Raw genomic sequence first — 22,342 nt, forward strand, 5'->3', positions numbered from 1 at the left:
CATGCCCTGTGAGGAGAGACTTAGGGAGCTGGGGATGTTTAGTTTGGTGAAGAGAAGGTTAAGAGGTGACATGATAGCCATGTTTAGGTATTCGAAGGGATGTCATGTTGGCGAGGGAGCAAGCTTGTTTTCTGCTGCTCCAGAGACTAGGACCAGGAGTAATTGGTCCAAGGTGAAGGGAAAGAGATTCCACCTAAACATAGGAGAATCTTCCTGACAATAAGGGCTGTTTGACAGTGGAATGCACTACCTCAGAGTGTGGTGGAGGTTTTTAGAGAGGCTGGATCAGCATATGTCGGGAGTGCTTTGATTGTGTGATCCTGCATTGCAGGGGGTTGGACTTGATGGCCCTTGAGGTCCCTTCCAACTCTATGATTCTACGATTCTAAAAGCAGTCCCCACGGTCCCTTCCAGCCCACACCACGCACCCCAAGAACTGGACGTTAAAATCCACACCACGTGGCCGGGTTACCCCGCCTCCTCGGCTTGAGCCTACGCACAGTGTTCCTGCTTATCTGGTCTCCGATGTAGACGACCACGTTTATCTCGGGGGCCCAGATTTCGAACTCCCTCTGCCACGAGGTCAAGGTCGACAAAGGCACCACGATCAAAAAGGGCCCGTACAGCTGGTGCTGGTAGAAGAGGTGGGAGAGGAAGGAGATGGTCTGGATGGTCTTCCCCAGGCCCATTTCGTCAGCCAGGATCACACTGTTGTTCCTGAAAAGGCACACGGATGTAAGAAAAAAACCTCTTGGATCGGAGCTGTGCGCCCCCCCCCCCCCATGCACATAGAATCCCAGTTCTGACAACAGCTAGCCAGATGCCTCTTGGAAGCCAACAGTCTTTGGCACTCAGAGATATACTGCTTCTGAAAATGGAGGTTTCCATTAGCCATCATGGCTGAAACGATCCTCTAGGAATTTGTGTCTTGCCAGCGTGGCATAGAGGTTAACAGCAGGCGGGCTCGAATCGGGGGGGTTTGATTCCCCCACTCCTCCACCTGAGCAGCAGACTCTTATCTGCCGAACCGGGGTTGTTTCCTCGTTCCTACACATGCAGCCTGCCAGGTGAACTTGGGCCGGTCCCGGTTCTCTCAGAACTCTCTCAAGCCCACCAGCCTCACAGGGTGTCTATTGTGGGGAGAGGAAGGGAAAAGGAGATTTGAGACTTCTCAAAGGAGAGAACGGTCGGGTATAAATCCAAACTCTTCTTCTGTTAAAGCTGTTTCAGCCGCTCACCTCAACCTGGGGATTGCGTAAGTTCATGACAGGTTAGGCCAGTGATGGCGAACCTATGGCACGGGTGCCAGAGGTGGCACTCAGAGCCCTCTCTGTGGGCACGCGCAAACAGAGTCCCCCCCCCCCCCACACAAACACATCTATGCTGGCCTGGGCTGCTGGGCTCGATTATTAGCAATAAACCTAAGACCTAGTTTTGGGGAAGCTGTGTAGGTAACCCTATTAAGCGTTGCTAAACTCCACTGATTTTCATGAGAAGAACTAAAGCGCGATCCTTTACCTGGGAGTAAGCTCGGTTGCTGGCAATGGGGCTTGCTTCTGAGTAAACCCTCCTAGGGTTGTGATACACCCATTGGAAGAGTTGCACGGTTGCTTCAAAGCAAAGCCACCAACTACCGCCAAGCTTACTCCCGAGTAACACACGCCTAGAGACGTTTTTTCTAAACGAAAACCTCAGCCTTCAGGTTCAATTGCCGGGTTGGCCCTTTGCGATAAATAAGTGGGTTTTGGGTTGCAGTTTGGGCACTCGAAAAGGGTCGCCATCACTGGGTTAGGATAAGATGCTGTCCAAAATCAATCTCCTATTATTTTCATTGAGTGATCCCAGGAATATCAATTTGTAGTAATCAGCAGGTAATCAGGTGGGGGCAGGGGACTTCTCCCTTGGCTGAAGAATTCAGTCCGGATCCAGCCCTTCATTTCCAGCTTTTTGCTGTACTCAACCTTACAAAGGAGAAGTGCATTTTTAAGGAATGGGTGACTAGGTGTTGTGGGTTTTCCAGGCTGTGCAGCCACAGCCTGATAGTTTTAGCCCCCAACCTCCCACCCACATCTGTGGCCGGCACCTTCAGAGGCCAGTCGCAGGGAGAAGCGTCTCTCTCTGTGGCACAGATCTTACCGTGACGTGATCTTACCGTGACGTGAACATTTTGTGGCATTGGGGTCGGCCCCAGTAAAAAGGGGATCACACAAACTCCTGCTTCCAGGTTTAGTGTGTGAACTGTCACAGAGAGCCACAATTTCATCTGACTTTTGTATCCCTGCCCAATTGGGTGTTTTATAAACAGACCAAAAGAATCCCAGAAAAAAAAGATTTACAGTCAGTTTCAATAATCCTTTACTACACAAGCAAGATAAGAAGAATAAAAAGAGTTTGGATTTATACCCCGCTCCCTTTCTCTCCTGTAAGGAGACTCAAAGGGACTGACAAACTCCTTCCCCTTCTCCCCCTCACAACAAACACCCTTTAGGGAAGGTGGGGATGAGAGAGCTCCGAAGAACTGTGACTAGCCCAAGGTCACCCAGCTGGCGTGTGCTGGAGTGCACAGGCTAACCTAGTTCCCCAGATAAGCCTCCACAGCTCAGGAGGCAGAGCGAGGAATTAAACCCAGTTCCTCCAGATTAGAATGCACCAAGGAGCAGCAGTGGCGTAGTGGTTAAGAGCAGGTGGAGGCTTATCTGGGGAACTAGGTCTTAGCTACACCCAGTTGTGGAGTCAAGAGGACGTAAGCTGCTTCAAACCAGATTTCTTCTACCAAGATTGATCATACGTGGAGTTACAAAAAGAAGCTATCTGAGAGCTGGAGAAGACAAGACGTGTCAAAACTGGCTCTCTGATGGGCTTAAAGAAATAAAGACCTAAGGGTCCTGCAATAGCTGTGAGTTTTTCAATTCAAAATAAGCAAAAGGGTCTTAATAGAAAGTTTGGAAACAACAATACTGTGGAGGCACAACAAAACTGATTAGGAGCAGGGCGCCACATGAGAACTGGGCACCAAGGAGAACATGGACCAAGTGATTTCCACCACACCACAAAGGTACGCAGTCCAGAATAAACAACGTAGGAGCACAAAGCGTATTGCATAGAAGGGCACAAATAAATAGCACCTCAGCATAGCTGCTTCATGTATGCCATTCCACTTCTCTGTGTGGTGTTGCTGAGATACTGTTTGGCTGTATTTTGAAAGGTGGTTTGTGTCATGAAACATCCAGGGAGAATCTTGAGGAAACAGAGAGCAGGCGAAATGGAACAGTAGAACTTTCCGCTGGCTTCTGCTAGAGGGTGAGGCCGATTATAGAAGAAGAAGAAGAGTTTGGATTTATATCCCCCCTTTCTCTCTTGAATGAGACTCAAAGGGGCTTACAATCTCCTTTCCCTTCCCCCCTCACAACAAACACCCTGTGAGGTGGGTGGCGCTGAGAGAGCTCTGAAGAACTGTGACTAGCCCAAGGTCACCCAGCAGGCGTGTGTGGGAGTGCGCAGGCTAATCTGAATTCCCCAGATAAGCCTCCACAGCTCAAGCGGCAGAGCGGGGAATTAAACCTGGTTCCTCCAGATCAGAGTGCACCTGCTCTTAGCCACTACGCCACCGCTGCCCACCAGTTATACAACTGATGCTCTGCCCCGCAGTGAGGGTACGCCTCCTTCAGGGCAAAGCGTTGATTGCAGCCATGCTCAGATGTACGGAGCAGCGGATTCCAGGAGCCCCATGGTTCCTAAGAGCAGGTAAACCCCAATGTCTCACGCTCACCCCCACTCCTTGCAGGTATTTTGGTGGGATTGACTTTTGAAAAAAAAACACCCCAAACATTAATAATAACGAGCTGTCGCAATAGCGATATGAAGAATAGCGATATAGAAAATTGAAGGGATTTTTTTTTAAAAAAACCAACCATCTTGCAACCCACCAGGAGTGACCCAGAAGAGGGGGCAGGCAAGCCACGCAGCAGGCAGAGGGGAACTTCTTCGCATGGAAACAGAGAAACGTGAGGAGACCCAATTGTGGAGTGAGGAGCCTCGAGGGGAAGCGTCCTATGCATAACGGGCCAGACAGCTGGCTCTGTGTCGCTTGCTTTGTCACAATGTGTCTCGCCCTTTGTTGTGCATTTCATTTGAATGATTGTATTGTGGAACTCTGTGTTTGCTTACTGTGCAAAAGAAAAGGCGCATACTCTCATTGTAGCTGCATCAGATCTGTGGTTTATTTGTGCCCTTCTACACGGTACACGCTGTGCTGATTTGCAAGTTCTTTCCACCAGCACAGACTGAGCCCGGTGGTAGCAGTGTCTCCCTGGTACGTAAAAAAAACCCCTTATGCTTTGCACCAAATTCAAGTCATACCACCTTCCCAATCCCCAGGCAGGGTGGTCTTCCTTCACCTACTTGCACCACGAGTGAGCCAGCCAATTGAGGCCTTCCAACTGGTAATCTCGGAGCTCCAAGTTCTCCCCGCCGATGTATGACGGCTGCTTTTTCAGAGCCACGAACCGCGGTCTCTGCTTCAGCACCTAGAACGGCAAGACCCTTTCATGTTTTCTCGAATCCCATCAGCCAATTGGCCATGCTGGCAGGGAATGATGGGAAGTGTAGTCCATGAACATCTGGAGAGCCGCAGGTTGCAGACCCCTGGGCTAGCCCACCAGTTAATATCCACATTACAAGCCAACAATCTGCGCCCACCCCTTCAGAGGTAAAATCGGTGGCAACCAAAAACAGGGCCTTGGCAGTGGTGGCTCCTCATTTATAGTATGCCCTTTCCCTTCAAGTTGTCATAATGTTTCTGCTCGCACAGGTTTTTAATTCGAGGGTTCATCATTTTAGCCCAGCAACCAGTATTTTAAGATGTTAGCAGTCTGTTTCTATAATCTACATTTTCATGATGGGTATGGCATGACATTACATCAGTGATGGCACTCAGAGCCCTCTCTGTGGGCACGCACAAACAGAGTTCATCATGTGGGGGGGAAATCGCCCCCCCCCCCCATATCTAGGCTGGCCTGGGCCGCTGGGCTCGATTATTAGCATTAAACCTAAGACCTAGTTTTGGGGAGGCAGTGTAGGTAACCCTGTTAAGCGCTGTTAAACCCCATTGATTTTCATGCGAAGAACTAAAGCACGATCTTTTACCTGGGAGTAAGCTCGGTTGCTGGCAATGAGACTGACTTCTGAGTAAACCCTCCTAGGGTCGTGATTCATCCGTTTGAAGAGTTGCATGGTTGCTTCAAAGCAAAGCCAACAACTACCACCAAGCTTACTCCCAAGTAACGTATGCCTCAGAGCCAACCATTTTTTCTAAACTAAAACCTCAGAATTCGGGTTAAATTGCTGTGTTGGCACTTTGCGATAAATGAGTGGGTTTTGGGTTGCAGTTTGGGCACTTGGTCTCAAAAAGATTCACCATCACTGCATTACATGAATTACAGTGGGACACAGCAAGGACTACTCCCAACAGAAATGTGTCTGCTGCAAACCGACGCGAGAAAGTTGCTCTTTTTCTCCTAATTCAGAACTGGAGATTGACGGAAATGCATAGGAATGCCGGCATTCTGGGACTGGAACTATCATTCAGTCTTAAGGTTAAGCCCCAGCCCAGATCAGGCGGGGTGGGATGCCCAATTTCATACTTTCATGCCTGGGGTGTCAGGCATGATATCCCAGCATCCCCAGCGCAAGGAGATAACACCGAGGATGGCCCAACCTTGCAGTCCCGGGTAGGCATGGTTTTGGAGTTGTTCCGGCTGTTGAAGCTGTCGATGCAGTGCTGGAACTTCTTGTTGACCAGGGCTTCATCTTCCCAGCTACACTCGGCGTACGGGAGCCCCATCCATTTGCACAGGTATTCCGGTTCGTTGGAGGAGGACCTGCGGCTGTGAGCTGAGGAGGAGAAGAGGCAGCGCGTGAAAAGCCTCCCTTGGTGCTTCCGGGTGATCTCAAGAGATGCAGCGTTCAAGGAACGTAGCCCCAAAGGGGTCTAGAGCTGCCTCTGTATTTTGTTGCCTACCATACTGTTCAGCACCCTCTGCATCACAGGCTTTCTCCTGTGGACAAGGCAATCCGGTTGTGAATAATTCCTACAGCACAATTGTGAAATAGCCAAATGTCATGATGTAGCAGTCTAGAGCTCCCTCTGTAGTTTGTTGCCTAGTGTACTGTTCAGCACCCTCTGCATCACAGGCTTTCTCCTGTGGACAAGGCAATCCGGTTGTGAATAATTCCTACAGCACAATTGTGAAATAGCCAAATGTCATGATGTAGCAGTCTAGAGCTCCCTCTGTAGTTTGTTGCCTAGTGTACTGTTCAGCACACTCTGAATCTACAGGCTTTCTCCTGTGGACAAGGCAATCCGGTTGTGAATAATTCCTACAGCACAATTGTGAAATAGCCAAATGTCATGATGTAGCAGTCTAGAGCTGCCTCTGTATTTTGTTGCCTATTGCACTGTTATAGCACCCTCTGCATCACAGGATTTCTCTTGTGGACAAGACAATCCGGTTGTGAATAATTCCTACAGCACAATCGTGCAATAGCCAAATGTCATGATGTAGCAGTCTAGAGCTCCCTCTGTATTTTGTTGCCTACCATACTGTTTGGCATCCTCTGCATCACAGGCTTTCTCCTGTGGACAAGGCAATCCGGTTGTGAATTATTCCTATAGCACAATTGTGCAATAGCCAAATGTCATGATGTAGCAGTCTAAAACTCCCTCTGTATTTTGTTGCCTACCATACTGTTTAGCACCCTCTGCATCACAGGCTTTCTCCTGTGGACAAGGCAATCCGGTTGTGAATTATTCCTATAGCACAATTGTGCAATAGCCAAATGTCATGATGTAGCAGGCTAGAGCTCCCTCTGTATTTTGTTGCCTATTGCACTGTTGTAGCACCCTCTACATCACAGGCTTTCTCTTGTGGACAAGACAATCCAGTTGTGAATAATTCCTACAGCACAATTGTGCAATAGCCAAATGTCATGATGTAGCAGTCTAGAGCTCCCTCTGTATTTTGTTGCCCACTGTACTGTTTAGCACCCTCTGCATCACAGGCTTTCTCCTGTGGACAAGGCAATCCGGTTGTGAATGATTCCTCCAGCACAATTGTAAAATAGCCAAGTATCATGCCACAGGAGTCATTCGCAACTGGACTAGCTCGCCCACCCAGGAAAATCCAGATGCCAACCATCACTGTTGTCCAACAATGTATGGATACAGTAGCAGGTACCTATGAACGAATCCTACAGCACAATCGTGAAATAGCCAATTGTCATGCTATAGCAGTCATTCACAACTGGACTGTCTCGTCCATCCAGCAAAATCAGATGCAAACTATCACTGTTGTGTGAAATAAAAGCTCAACACCATTGATATATGAATAGAGTAGCAGGTACCTGTGAATGATTCCGACGGCACAATTGTGCAGTAGTTAACTGTCATGCCGTGGCAGCCATTCACAACTGGACTGTCTCGTCCAGCCAGGAAAATCCAGAGGGAAATTATCATTGTTGTGTGAAACAGAAGTGCAACAGCCAACGACATGTGGGCAAAATAGGAGGTACCTACCTGTGAATGATTCCTAAAGCACAATTGTGCGATAGCCAAATGTCATGCTATAGCAGTCATTTGCAACTGGATTTGTCTCGTCCACCAGGAAAATCCAGATGCAACCCATCACTGTTGTTATCGATAAAAGTGCAACATCCAACATATGCGTGGATCAGTGACAGGGACATACTTTGAGAGCACAGGCCGCCGGCTTTTGCCCCAGCAAACTCCAGTGAAAAGATATCAGGAAACGGAACTAAGACTACTAAATCGTTTAGCTCCACAGTGCTGACCTGGACAGATTTTTGGTCTGATTCAGGGAGATCATCTGACGCAGTGGTGGCGAACCTTTGGCACTCCAGATGTTATGGACTACAATTCCCATCAGCCCCTACAATTGGCCATGCTGGCAGGGGCTGATGGGAATTGTAGTCCATAACATCTGGAGTGCCAAAGGTTCGCCACCACGGATCTAACGTAACACTTCTTCAGTGTTCAAAGTTCATCACTGACAGACTGGACTCAAGCCGGAAGCCCTGAAGCCTGTCTGAACCATTGAAAGGGTTATTTAGAGCAGGGGCCTGCTGGCTATCCCAGCCAGGAGATGACCACAACAGTCCAGGGGGCTTCTGGGAAATGAGGTGATGCTGCCATGCCCCTGGGATCTGACTGAGGGGCGTAAAAGACCAGTCAGCCTTCTGGTTGCCTTCAGTCTTGGCAACTTGCCATTGGGCGGTAGCATCCATCCCGGCTTTGTTCCTTCAACCTGCCCACCTGCAGAGGTGTACGGCCTATAAGGACATGGGGTCACCCACGCCCCCAGGCCTTTCGGACACGCAGGTGGGGGGTGTCGTATGCTCTCACATGACAAAAAAACAGCACGCGCCCCAGCCAAGACGCCATTGAGCCCCACCCCGCCTCTCTGTGAAGTGTCGTACGGCCCTGCCCCTCAGCCCCAGCCTCCATGCAGGCTGGCTTTTGCCCTCCCCAGGCCCTGGAGACAGAAGCCGGCCTGCAGGGAGAGTGGGGGCATGCCTCTGAGCACAGGAGGGGAGAGGGTGGGGGAGAAGGTGTTGTCCCCAAGCGCCGTTTCCCCCCAATACACCTCCGCCCACCTGGCTGCAGCTTACCACAGCCTGAGAACCCGGGGCGAAAACAGACCCACATTTGTTTGAATATTCCTACATTCGTTCTAATTATTATTATTATTATTATTATTATTATTATTATTATTATTATTATTATTATTATTATTATTATTTGTTCGATTTGATAAACCGCTCTACCCCCGAAGGGCTCAGGGCGGTGTACAATAGCAAATGACAAGACAATAAAACAAATCGAATAGCCCCAATTAAAACAATACAAAACCTAAAACTATAGCAGCAGTAACCTACAAAAATGAATAATAATAATAAAAGCGCCTGGCATCAAAACCCCAGGAGGACAAACCCTGAGGAGGGGGTAGGCAGATGGTCATATAGCCAGTGCTGCACAGGGCAGCAAAAGAGGGCGGGACCAGCGTCATTCCCCTAAAAGCCCGTGGAACAACACAGTTTTGCAGGCCCTGCGGAACTCTCCAAGGTCCCGCAAGGCCCTAACTGCTGGAGGAAGAGCGTTCCACCAGGCAGGGGCCAGTCTGCTGTAACCATTTAAAATGTTGGGCGTGTGTTTCCTCAAAATGAGAGGTAAGCTGTAGAAGAAAGGGAGGTGAAAGAGGGACGAGAAAGCAAGGAGACGGATTGTCACTGGACAGTGACCAAAGAGAGTCTGTGCTGGAACTGAGAGGGTGTCCGAGGGTGTGCCAAATTTGGGCGAAAGACAGTAGTCTGTGCTGGAAATTGAGACAGATGTCAGTCTGTGCTGTACTGAGAGCAAGAGACGCTGTCTGTGCTAAACCTAAAGTATTCTATGAATTGTAGAATTGCCAAAGAAATAGGTTGAAACCTTGAGGGACTAGAAAAGGAGTCGAATCCTAAAATGATCTCAGAGATGTAAAGGAGAGAGTGGATTGATGTGAAGTAAAAGTCACCGCCACAGAAGACTGTTAGATTGTTTAACTTATTGTAGATTATTTCTTGAAACCTTTTAAGCTCCAGCACATACATGAATAAAACTTCAATTTTAATGTTAAATGTAACCTAGAATCCCACACTAGTAATTTCCTCAGGACCACGCAGCCCGTTGAAACAGCATTAAAGTTCAGACACACTACTTCAGGAGAAATTATAAAGGGATCTGGAATTAAATCTCTGGTGGTAGTGAAATATTGATAGAGTCAGGAATAAATAAACATTATTTTGCACCTGTTATATTTATTTACAAAAAACCCAAGAGAGTGGGCATTGCTCTAATAAAATATTCCCACATAAAACAATGCAATAAAATCAAACATAATATGCATGCAGTCTACAGTGATCTCTGATAACACACTCCAGACAACGTTAAAGCTAACAATGCTCTCAACCAATTTCTCTACTGCACAATCATATCAATGGGAGGAAAAGGAAATAACAACAGAACAAAAGAAGGGGAAGACGGACACCAGATGGATGGGACACCGTAGCTGCCTCAACCGTAGGCCTGATGGCAGGCGGCTATTTTAGGGAAGAAGCCGGGGTGCATTACACTGGCGCCTGCCACCTCCCCTCGCCATTCCGTGTGGCAACCCTCCTCTGCCCATGAGCCGCTATTGCCACTGCCTGACGGGAGCAGCTCTGTCTTACCAGAAGGGCAGAAGCACTGCGCTCCGTTTCAGTTGTATGTCCAAAGCTATTTCCCACCTTACTCAGAAAGGGTATTCATCTTCACCCCTAGCCACCCGTTCGAAAACCCTGGCTGCAAAGTAGGCCATTCTCTCGGGGCCGACGGAGAGCCGTTTGCAAGAGGCCATCCAGTTTGTGATGGAGAGGAGATGGACACTAAGGTCTTCCCAAGCAGGTTCATTGATTTGAACCGACTTGGAAGCGTGTCAGGACTGTTTTGGACAGCACTGCTTGACACAACACCTCCTGCCTCCAAATGTTCCTATAACTAAGCCCAGATAAAGAATGCTGAAAGAAAAACGCCTACCCCTACCTGGGAATTCAGAACCGGCCGTGGCTGATTTGTTCGTCTTCACAGCTAAGGGTCAGTGGGGGAGACAAAGGAGAGAAACCCAAGTAAGTATTTTAGCACAGTCAAGGACCATCAGAGAAAGCATCAAATTATTTTGCTCATTTTTAAAAAGGAATAGCTTTATCTCCCATGGCTGCTTTTTTCAAGAATGCTACGCAGGATAGAGCAGGGGATCAATCCAATAAAATAAATAGATAGATGTCCACAACATGCCAATTTCTCTGTACGATAAATGGCCAAATCTGGCTTATTTATGATTTATTGTGACTGGAACAATCCAAATAATACACTGAGCCGACAAGATAAACTTCAATGTATTGTCGAAGGCTTTCACGGCTGGAATCACTGGGTGTTATTTTCGGGAAGAAGGACAGAAATGGCAGAGAATTCTCCTGACGCCTTGCTCTGCATTCGTGGCTGGCATCTTCAGGAGATCTTTCATCTTCATCAGATCCTCTGAAGATAGCCACAGATGGCTAAACGTCAGGAGAGAATGCTGCTAGAACACGGCCATACAGCCCGGAAGCCACACAGCACCCCAAGATAAATTTCATTGCAAATGGGGTGGCAGAATTAGCCCATCGGAGTATAATAAAACAAAATCCAGTGGTGTCTTTAGAAGAAGAGTTTGGATTTATTTCCCATTTTCCCCAATTATACAGAGTCTCAAAACAGTTTACTAACTTTTTTCCCTTCCTCTCTCCACAACAGAGACCTTGTGAGGTAGGTGGGGCTGAGAGAGTTCTGAGAGAACTGCAATTGGCACAAGGTCACCCAGCAGGCTTCACATGGAGGAGGGGGGAATCGAAACCGGTTCTCCAGATTAGAGCCCACCGCTCTTGGTTCCTACACCACGCTGGTAGGTGGGGTTGAGAGAGTTCTGAGAGAACTGTGACTGGCTCAAGGTTGGGCTGCATGTGTAGGAGCAGGGAAACAAACCCAGTTCCCCAGATAAGAGTCTGCAGCTCATGTGAAGGAGTGGGGAATCAAACCCGGTTCTCCAGAGTAAAGTTCACCACTCTTAACCACCTTACCATACTGGCTCTCGAAGACTAACGACAGTTATTTCAATATGAGCTTTCGTGAGCCTACTTCACACCTGCTAGGGCTCTTAGGGAATTACACCAGATTTTCTTAGCAGACTCAGCAACTCAGTTGCATTTCTCAGCTCCTTCTAAATAATACAGATTGATCACCATGTGAAACCATTTTACATGAGGGCACTCCAAGTAGTGTAGGAGAGTGCCGTCGCCTGAGTATCTCGTGGTGACCCCACGGGTTTTCGAGGCAACAGACAAGTGTGGCTTTTTTCCCATCTGTGTGGTGACTCTTTTTGTGGCCTCCTAGAAGTAACCAGAGCCAACCCTGCTTAGCTTTCAACATATGATGGTATCAAGCTAGCCTGGACCATCTGAATCAGGGCAAAGTGTTATTTCCCATTTTTAATTTTGGCAACAATTAAAAAAAACACTTACAGAAGAAGAAGAGGGGGAGGAGGAGGAGTTTGGATTTATACCCCCCCTTTCTCTCCTGTAGGAGACTCAAAGGGGCTCACAAACATAAGCATAAGCATTTTTATTGTCATTGTGCATGCACAACACCTTTCCCTTCCCCCCACAACAAACACCCTGGGTGGGACTGAGAGAGTTCTGAATAACTGTGACTAGCCCAAGATCACCCAGCTAGCGTGTCTTGGAGTGCACAAGCTAATCTGGTTCCCCAGATAAACCTCCACAGCTCAAGCGGCAGAGCGGGGAATCAAACCTGGTTCTCCAGATTAGAGTGCACCTTCTCTTAACCACTACGCCACTGCTGCTCTAGATGACTTCGGGTTCCTGCTGCACTCACCGATCACCCTTTCCACTATCTGGTACTGCTTGTTCAATTCCGCCGCCAGCTCCTGTTGGCAGTTAAAGTATTCCACATCTTCAGGGGACACCTTTGCCAACCTGCACAGGAAAGGGACAGGTGAGCAGAAAGAAAGAAGCCAAGGTGCTCCGGTGCGATGCTGCCCCCCCAGTATGTGACGAATGTACTAAAGTTCTCATTTTTGCTAAGAGTTGGAAGCCCATGTCCTGTAATTCATACAAAATTGAGCAGGTCAAATATTTCCGATACCTTGGCATTTGCTATAGGTATAATCTGTCATGGTCCTCACAGCGACTGGCAGTAACTACCTCGGCACATACCAACATGACAGCAATATATCACTTTTTTTTACAGTAAAGGCAATCAATACATTCCTGCGGCTTTGAAGGTTTTGAGGCTAGGATTGGCTCCTTTGCCACTGCATCGTTCCCCATTTGGATTTCGCAATAAATAAATCATTTAATTTTATTACATTCCAAATCTTTCCAGAAAACCACGGGCCTCTAGATATGTGCTCTGCCGCGCTGGAGCACAGAGATGGGCCAAACAACTCTAGGTAAAACTTTGGCATGGATAAGGACCATAAAATATTGGCTGCATATACATTTTCTAGTGGGATCCAATAGCTATATTCCCTCTCTGTTATCAGATCACTTTATTTCACAATGGTATACTTTGATCTTTAGAAAGGTTGAAGCTATTGGTTTCCCCTTGGAATCACTCCTTATGCTCACAAAGGTGAGCATAAGGAGCCTTCAGACTAGTTAAGAATAGGCTCTTGGATCTTGATTTTCATAATTTGACTCTTGCTGCCAAGACAACCTGTCCTCCGACTACATTATTAATCCCATGCGAGCGTGGAATTATGGCAGCATATCTTCGTCTGCTGATTAATCCCACCCAGAGGAGAGCCTTGGCTACTGCAAGATGTAATATGCTGCCATCAGCTCTGCTGGAGGGAAGATTTAAGAATATGGAACGTGCTAAAAGAGTTTGTCTCATGTGATATGACTACTGCTGAAACACCCTGACCATTCTCTGCTTCCTATGCCCCAAAATGTAATAACAAGATACGAAAACAATACCTAATTCCATTTTCTTGCAATTCCATTGTCTTGCAATGAATCTACTTTCGCAAAATGGTGCAGGCAGGCAGGCAGGCAGGTGCAGGCAGGCAGGCAGGTGCAGGCAGGCAGGTGTGGCAGGCAGGTGCAGGCAGGCAGGCCGGCAGGCAGGCAGGCAGGCAGGCAGGCAGTAGGTAGGTAGGTAGGTAGGTAGGTAGGTAGGTAAAATAAAGACCATTAGCCATATAGCTGCTTGCTTGGATTGGTAACTGCATGAGACCAGAGAGGGCCCACCTAGCTGGAACCCCGTCAGCCGCAATAACGCCTCCCCATCAGGCGCTGAGGAACGCCTCCAGCGTGACTCACCACTGCTTGACCTCTTCCTCTTTCTTCTTGAAGTTCTCCAGCTTCTTCAGGCCTTTGACCTTCTGCTGCTGCAGCGAGTCCTCGCTCTCCCACGTGCTGTGGATGTACGACCAGCCCTTCCACTTGATCAGGTACTGAGACTCCCCTTCCTCTTTCTCGGGGTCGAAATCGGCGCAGGGGTCGCCGCTGACTTCCGTGGCATAGACCGTGGTGGAAGCCCCAGTGACTGTGGGGTGGAAGGGAGTGAGAGGGGGCACCATTCAAACCAGGTCAACAGCCTCTCCGTTAGCCCACGTTGTTGTTGTTGTTGTTGTTGTTGTTGTTATTATTTATTCAATTTCTATACCGCCCGATCCCCAAAGGGCTCGGTGAACAACATAACATATAAACAATAAGCAGGAGCAAATCTGGTACAATACAAACATAGGCTCCAAAACATCTTAAAATACATAAAACAGCTGCCAACAATTAGCAAATTAAACAAGAGGCGCCCAGGCTAGTAAAACCCACCCTGGAAGGCTGCTGGGGACGCAAGCGTGGCCCTCAATATGAGGGAGCTCTGTTGTACCAGTGCCAAAGCAGGAGCAGTGGGGGGGGGGCACCATATCAGCGGCTGGACACTCCAAAGGCCCGGTGGAACAACACAGTCTGGCGAAAGTTCATGGAACTCACCAAGGTTCCGCAGGGCCCGGATACAGTTGGTGGGAGGGTGTTCCACTGCGGCCGGGCCAGCGCTGTGAAAGTCCTGGTCTGCGGGAGGCTAGCCGCATCATTGAGGGGCTTCGGACCACCAGCAATTGGTTTGTTGACGTAGATATATGGGTGATGCGGTCCTCGGAAGGTAAGAGGGACCGTGATCACCCCATATGTCCCTTTACTGCCTCTAAGAGCCCCGGAGTGAGGCGGGAAGATCGTGGGCCTAGTCAAGAGAGGCACGTGGACATTCTCTACACTGGAATAGTCCCAGAGGTCTGCGCGGTGCAGCCACGATCATTCCTCAGTTCCCTCTTGGTGCTTTAATGACGTTGAAGGCTTTCGGGGCTGGAATCAACTGGCTGTCTTTTCGCTCCCAACCTTTCCCCTGCATCTATGGCCGGCTTCTTCAGAGGCCGATCCTGGTAAGACGCGCATCTCTCTGGGACACAGTGCGATGGAGAGAAGCACACCTCGCTATGACATGCCCCTGAAGATGCCAGCCATAGATGTGGGCAAAATAACAGAGATCAGTGGTGGCGAACCTACGGCGCTCCAGATGTCCATGGACTACAATTCCCAGCAGCCCCTGCCAGCATGGCCAATAGATGGTCCTATGTCAGGAGTCAAAACTACCATGGCCACGCGGCCCAGAAAACCCACCACAGTCAGCTTAAATGGCAGCTCAGCAGGAGAAGCTCTTAGAGTCAACAACAACAACAACAACAACCACCACCTTTATTTGGCATTTAAAAATAGGTTCTAGAGCAGGGGTCCCCAAACTTTTTAAACAGGGGGCCAGTTCACGCATGGCCAGAGCCCAGCCGGGCCGACTGCGTCACCGTATCCATCCGCCGACCGCCTGGCCGAAAGCTCCCCACCCTCGCTGTCCCTTCCAATCCGGCCCTGAAGCTCCGCCGCCTTTCTCCCCTTTGCCGCATTGGTACGGTCCCTCCTCGCCGTTGAATGAGCAGTATCGCCCGCTTTGAGGCTGTTTAGTAAACCTGGGGGTCGGGTGCTAAGCTCCAGGGGCCCGGAGTTTACATTCTGGACTTCAGCTATTACAAAGCTCAAAGCCTGTTAGAATTGCCAGCGTCGGAGGGGACCATACCACGCGCGAGGAGGGAGGAGAAAAGCAGCTATTCTCTCTCCCCCCCTTGCTGCATTGGTACGGTCCCCTCCGGCCGCTTGGAATGAGCAGCGAGTCGCCCCCACTTAATGCTGTTTGTAAACCTGGGGAAAAGGAGATAGAGAAGGGGGAGATCCGCTTCTGCCCAGCGGGCCGGATAAATGTCTTCCGGGGGCCTGATGTGGCCCCCGGGCCGTAGTTTGGGGACCCCTGTTCTAGAGCATTGCCAGACATTTTTGAAATACAAATCAAGAGTACATTCAAAGCGCAGACAGGAAGACTATATAGCAGCATACATTACTTAGAAAGTTCGGTCACTTGTAAAAGAACCTCTTAGAGTCCTTTTGTCAAACAGTGACTTCTCTGACACCAAATTTCAAATTCGCTCACAGGAATTCGGCCACACGAACTTCCCCCAAGCTAAAAAGCCTTCCGCCATCTACGTGGCTCTTCCATTAGCGGAAAAACCGACAAACTGGAAGAGAGCAACAAACCAGTGGCGTACGGTGGGAAAATGGCGCCCAGAGACAGCTTTTCTCCAGGCGCCCCCCCCCACTACAACAGGGGGCGGGGCTCAGGGAGTGGGGCCCCACCCACCCCAAGCACTGCCCCCATGCTTATAAAAGCAAAGGAGTCGAGGGCGGAGCCCTTCAGTTCCTTATGTGTTCCCTAGAGGGGAGGGAAGAAGGGAGGGGGGGCGAGGCTTGGGGGCGTGTCCTTGGGCTTCCTTGGCCCCGCCCATGTCAAGGACTTCCTGCTGCCTTGCCATCTTCCTGGTCACGTGTGGGGCCGATTTTGCGCCCTCACGTGACCAGATTAATAGCGGCCAGGGACAGAGGGTACCCCCCCATCCCTAGGCAGATATGCCACTGCAACAAACCACCGAAGCTTAGGCTTCAAGACAGCAACAAACTTTTCTCAGCAAAGGGGTGGGGTATGTTCCTCTCTACCAGATGTTCTTAGCCCATCCCTGGCAGAAATTTTGCTACTTTAAATATGGATCTGTGTGTTCCTAAAGGGGGATTTCAATTTATCGTTGATGGCTTTTACGGCAACTGTTTGTTGCAGATTTTGTAGGCTGTGCGGCCTTGGTCTGGTAGTTTTTTGCTCTTAACGTTTCGTGTGTATCTACGGCTGGCATCTTCAGAGGCAAGTCATGGTACATGTCACAGTAACATATCTTCGAAGCTTCCAGCCATAGATGCAGGCGAACCACTAGGAGCAAAAATTACCAGATCACGGCCCAGAAGACCCACAACAGCCAGGAAATTTCTTGTGAGGGAAGCTGGAACTCATTTAAGGCCATCACAAACGGCCAACAATTGCTGCCCAAAACAAAGAAAAAGCAACATTTCCCAAAGCATCTTGGGAGAGTCACAGTTCAGCTACGGAGCACAGACTCTACAAGCAAACAGTCTCCGGTTCAATTCTCAGCACCTCCGTCTCTGTCACGAAAGCTGACAAGGGTTTTGGCGGAAGTCTGGCAAAGGCCCTCCTGCTCAAATCAAAGCTCTGGACGGACCGATATCCTGACTCCTTCACTTCTAGCCTACGGGTTTATCAATGCCACATTTTGGAATGTTCTCCAATTTTAAAAATGGCATCGTTGAAAACTGCTCTAGCTTTCTACTTGCAGGGACACTGCTATGCAAAGAACGGAAACCTGGAACCCTCCACCCGTAGTCTGAAATGATGCAGTCCAGCCACCTCAATGTTCTACCGCAGTGGTGGCGAACCTATGGCACGGGTGCCAGAGGTGGCACTCAGAGCCCTCTCTGTGGGCACACGCAAACAGAGTTCGTCATGTGGGGGGAAATCGCCCCCCCCCATTTAGGCTGGCCTGAGCCCCTGGGCTCGATTATTAGCATTAAACCTAAGACCTAGTTTTAGGGAAGCAGGGTAGGTAACCCTGTTAAGCGCTGTTAAACCCCACTGATTTTCTTGTGAAGAACTAAAGCATGATCCTTTACCTGGGAGTAAGCTCGATTGCTGGCAATGGGTTTTGCTTCTGAGTAAACCCTCCTAGGGTTGTGATTCACCCGTTGGAAGAGTTGCACGGTTGCTTCAAAGCAAAGCCACGGACTACCACCAAGGTTACTCCCGAGTAACGCGTGCCTCGGAGCCAACCGTTTTTCCTAAACTAAAAACTCAGTATTCAGGTTAAATTGCCATGTCGGCACTTTGCGATAAATAAGCGGGTTTGGGATTGCGGTTTGGGCACTCGGTCTCGAAAAGGTTCGCCATCACTGCTCTACCATTTCATCTCCCTGCATTCATAAATCCGGCAAAAGGCAGACCTTACCTCCCTTTCGGCTGACTCTCACGTCCAACACTTTCTCGATCGTCTCACTGTTATCCTGCTGCTCCTCAGCCCCTTCGCCGGTCATTTCGATCAAATCGTCCGAGTCCGTCTCAAAGTCGTCGTCCTCTTTGTAGCTGGAGCCAAGAAGCGACAGCGTAAAAGCTCTTTCCTTTCAGACAGCAGCCCTTTCCATACACAACTTTAAAAACATTGCCAGGGAGGAAACGAAACGTTTCTTCCACAGAGTTTCGCACTGATTTCCCCTGCTTTAGTTTCAGAAATGTTTTATTTCCAGCCCAGAAATGTTTTCCCTGAAAACCCTTTTATAATTGTATTGTCGAAGGCTTTCACGGCCGGAATCACTAGGGTGCTGTGTGGTTTCCGGGCTGCATGGCCGTGTTCTAGCAGCATTCTCTCCTGACGTTTCGCCTGCATCTGTGGCTGGCATCTTCAGAGGATCCTCTGAAGGCGAAACGTCAGGAGAGAATGCTGCTAGAACACGGCCATGCAGCCCAGAAACCACACAGCACCCTTTTATAATTATTCTTTCATTTGAAACGTTTTCAAGCCAACTTCTCTTTTTGGGCGCTCATTTGTAAAATGTTCTATCTTTCCCACTGCCGTTTTCCTGTCCTTAAATTGACCTTTTGCCCTCACCTCTTCATTTTCCATCATGTTTGGCTGTTGTCTCACTCCTTTCAGGTGTACTTTTTTTTCAGAAATCCTTACAAGATGGGTCACCATTATCTCAGAATTATAGAAGAAGAAGAAGAAGAAGAAGGAGGAGGAGGAGGAGGAGGAGGAGGAGGAGTTTGGATTTATATCCCCCCTTTCTCTCCTATAGGAGACTCAAAGGGGCTGACAATCTCCTTTCCCTGCTCCCTTCACAACAAACATGCTGTGAGGTAGGTGGGGCTGAGAGAGCTCAGATGAACTGTGACTAGCCCAAAGTCACCCAGCTGGCCTGTGTGGGAGTGCACAAGGTAATCTGGTTCCCCAGATAAGCCTCCACAGCTCAAGCAGCAGAGCGCGGAATCAACCCCGGTTCTCCAGATTAGAGTATACCTGCTCTTAACCACTAGTCCACTGCTGCTGCTCTGGGGGGTAGAGACTGAGAGAGGCAGAGAAACTTTTCCAAAGTCCAAATGCTTGATGCAGACAAGGTGGCCATTCTCAGTGGACTGCAGAGAATGAGGACAGCGCAGAGAAAAAAAGATTTCTGTGGCCAAACGTACATGCCAGAGCTCTGACACAAGAGCCAGTGAGGTGCAATGGTTAGAGCATCCAACTGGGACCTCAGAGACTCAGGTTTGAATGCCCGTGAAGCCATGAAGAGCATCTTGGCCCATAATCTACCTCACTGTGTCATTGCAAGGCCAAGAATGCAGCAAAGAAGAACCATTTCAATTGCAGCGAGCTCCTCAGAGAAAGAAGGGCGTTAAAATGCGCCAGGTAGTCACACCAGCCGGTCTCTTGAGTGCGGCCTGTACATTTTCTAAATAAATAAAACAACAGAGGTGTATGGAATCTGGAAAGGGCCCTTGCTTTAGCCTCGGGCTCGCACCCACCAATACCTGACGTTTTTGGCTGCTCGGCGCCGGGTCTGTCTTTTGGGGGTCCTGTCGTCCTCATCGTCGTCTTCCTCCTCCGACGACTCCGTTTTCCTCCTCCTCTTCCCTCGCTGGGGCTTGTGGGACTTCTTTGCCACTGCTCTGCCCGGGGCCCTAAAACAAGTAACAGAATTACACAAAGGAAGGGGGAGAAATGACACAGAAGCAGGAAAAGGCCGGCCGGGGAATCACAGGTGTAGCCCTCACACAGCAAAGTGTAACCATGTCCCACTCCAGAAAGAGACCATCTAACACAGTGGTGGCGAACCTTTGGCACTCCAGATGTTATGGACTACAATTCCCATCAGCCTCTGCCAGCATGGCCAATTGGAGACTCAAAGGGGCTGACAATCTCCTTTCCCAATTGGCCATGCTGGCAGGGGCTGATGAGAATTGTAGTCCATAACATCTGGAGTGCCAAAGGGTCGCCACCACGGATCTAACAATACAAAATTGGCTAAGGGTTCGAATGAAACGATGACAAACCCTTAGCAAATGACCACGCAGGATGCACAGGGACCAAAGCCCTGTGCGTCCTGCATTCCCATTGGCCGTTGCCAGGCTGCAGAGTGAACCCTGCCCTTCCCCCCGCGACTGCCAAAACTCTCCCTCCAGACCTGCCGCGGGCCTAGCAATACCCTGCCCTTTCCACCTACACACCCCTGGTTCAAAGCTTTCCCATCTGGCCCGGCCCATACTCCCCCATACTCCCCCGCCCCCAAAACCCCCTGACTAAGAAGAAGAAGAAGAGTTTGGATTTATATCCCCCCTTTCTCACCTGTAGGAGACTCAAAGGGGCTGACAATCTCCTTGCCCTTCCCCCCTCACAACAAACACCCTGTGAGGTAGGTGGGGCTGAGAGAGCTCCGAGAAGCTGTGACTAGCCCAAGGTCACCCAGCTGGCGTGTGTGGGAGTGTACAGGCTAATCTGAATTCCCCAGATAAGCCTCCACAGCTCAAGTGGCGGAGCTGGGAATCAAACCCGGTTCCTCCAGATTAGATGCATGAGCTCTTAACCTCCTACGCCACTGCTGCTCCTTCACGGGCCCAGCAAAGTCTACCTGCCCTCATCCCGACCCACCCCTTTCCACCCTCTTTCCTACCCACCCCTTGCCACCCTCCCCTCGCTCCTACCCACCCCTACCCACCCCTTCCAACCCTCCCCCAGGCCAGGCCTCAGCCTGCCATCCTGCCGTACCAGAACACTTGCCTTTCCGCCCGCCCCCACCCCACGCCTCCCCTTTCAACCCTCCCGCCATTCCAAGCCACTTGGTTCCATCCTCTTCCAGCCCAACCCTCACCTTACCGCCCACCTCCCGCCCCAAGCCACTCCGCTCCAGCCTCTCGCACCCCTGAGCCACAGATCCAGAACCAGGTAAGTGTCATGCTGCGAGCGACCGGGGTGGGGGGGGCGGGACCCTGCAGCCCCACTAAAGCCCGCTGCAGGGGGGAGACGCTTCCTCTTCGACCCTTCCTCGATCTCCCCTGCAATGAGCTTTGCTGCTAGCCCATATATCAAAGGGGGGGATTTACAGTTGTCCATTTATTTAGTTGTCATTTTAAAAATCCCCTTCTTGCATCGCCAGGAAGAAAGACAGCATCACGCAGCCCGACGTCAGCAGATCTCAGAAGCTAAGCAAGGTCACTACTTGGAAGAGAGACCACCAAGGAAGACTCTGCAGAGGAAAGTAATGGCATCCCACCTTGACTTCTCATTTGCCTTGAAAATCTCTTGCTGGGTTGGGGTAAGCGGGAAGCTAAGCAGGATTGGAAGGGTGACCACCAAGGAAGGCTTTGCAAAGGAATGGCAAACCGCCTTTGCTTCTCACACGCCTTGAAAGCCCCATGCTGAGGTCACCCTAAACCAGTGGTGGCGAACCTATGGCATGGGTGCCAGAGGTGGCACTCAGAGCCCTCTCTGTGGGCACTTGCAAACAGAGTGCCCCCGCCCCCACATCTAGGCTGGCCTGGGCCGCTGGGCTCGATTATTAGCATTAAACCTTAGTTGGGGAAGCAGTGTAGGTAACCCTGTTAAGAGCTGTTAAACCCCACTGATTTTCATGGGAAGAACTAAAGCACGATCCTTTACCTGGGAGTAAGCTCGGTTGCTGGCAATGTGGCTTGCTTCTGAGTAAACCCTCCTAGGGTCGTGATTCACCCGTTGGAAGAGTCACACGGTTGCTTCAAAGCAAAGCCACCGACTACCACTGAGCTTACTCCTGAGTAACGCACACCTTGGAACCAACCGTTTTTTCTAAACTAAAACCTCAGTATTCAGGTTAAATTGCCGTGTCAGCACTTTGTGATAAATAAGCGGGTTTCGGTTTGCAATTTGGGCACTCAGTCTCAAAAAGGTTCACTATCACTGCCCTAAACCTTGGATGGAAGACCACCAAGGGAGGCTCTGAAGAGGAAGGCAACGGCAAACCACCTCCGCTTCTCCCTTGCCGAGGTCCCCTTGCCTCAGGTGCGACTTGACAGCACTTACATGCGTATCTTGCACCTCCGACCAGCATGCAAAAATTTAACCGGAGCGGGTGTGATATCCCTTCATGTCTGTGCTGGGGAAAGCGGGTTCTTTGCAGGCACCAGCTAGGCTGAGCTAAAAAGCAGCGGGACAAGAGCCCAAGTCCGAGG

At 49.8% G+C, this 22,342-nt stretch overlaps 1 protein-coding gene across 3 annotated transcripts in view; it reads right to left on the minus strand.

The window, feature by feature from the left end:
• CHD2 (chromodomain helicase DNA binding protein 2) overlaps window positions 1–22,342 on the minus strand; it is a 69,312-nt gene that overhangs the window by 10,884 nt on the left and 36,086 nt on the right. Inside the window, exons 6-13 of one of the 3 annotated variants that reach the window (XM_048481990.1) lie at window positions 19,664–19,819; window positions 18,096–18,229; window positions 13,972–14,197; window positions 12,521–12,621; window positions 10,634–10,678; window positions 5,717–5,892; window positions 4,402–4,526; window positions 501–717 (exon numbers count right to left, since the gene is read on the minus strand). In XM_048481990.1, the coding sequence (XP_048337947.1) occupies window positions 501–717; window positions 4,402–4,526; window positions 5,717–5,892; window positions 10,634–10,678; window positions 12,521–12,621; window positions 13,972–14,197; window positions 18,096–18,229; window positions 19,664–19,819 (1,180 nt within the window). Of the gene's footprint in view, window positions 1–428; window positions 718–4,397; window positions 4,527–5,716; window positions 5,893–10,633; window positions 10,679–12,520; window positions 12,622–13,971; window positions 14,198–18,095; window positions 18,230–19,663; window positions 19,820–22,342 lie in introns of those variants that run through there. The other 2 variants (XM_048481991.1, XM_048481992.1) reach the window with 2 other exon arrangements.

The sequence above is a fragment of the Sphaerodactylus townsendi genome, linkage group LG17 (assembly GCF_021028975.2).
Source record: "Sphaerodactylus townsendi isolate TG3544 linkage group LG17, MPM_Stown_v2.3, whole genome shotgun sequence".
Lineage (NCBI taxonomy): Eukaryota > Metazoa > Chordata > Lepidosauria > Squamata > Sphaerodactylidae > Sphaerodactylus > Sphaerodactylus townsendi.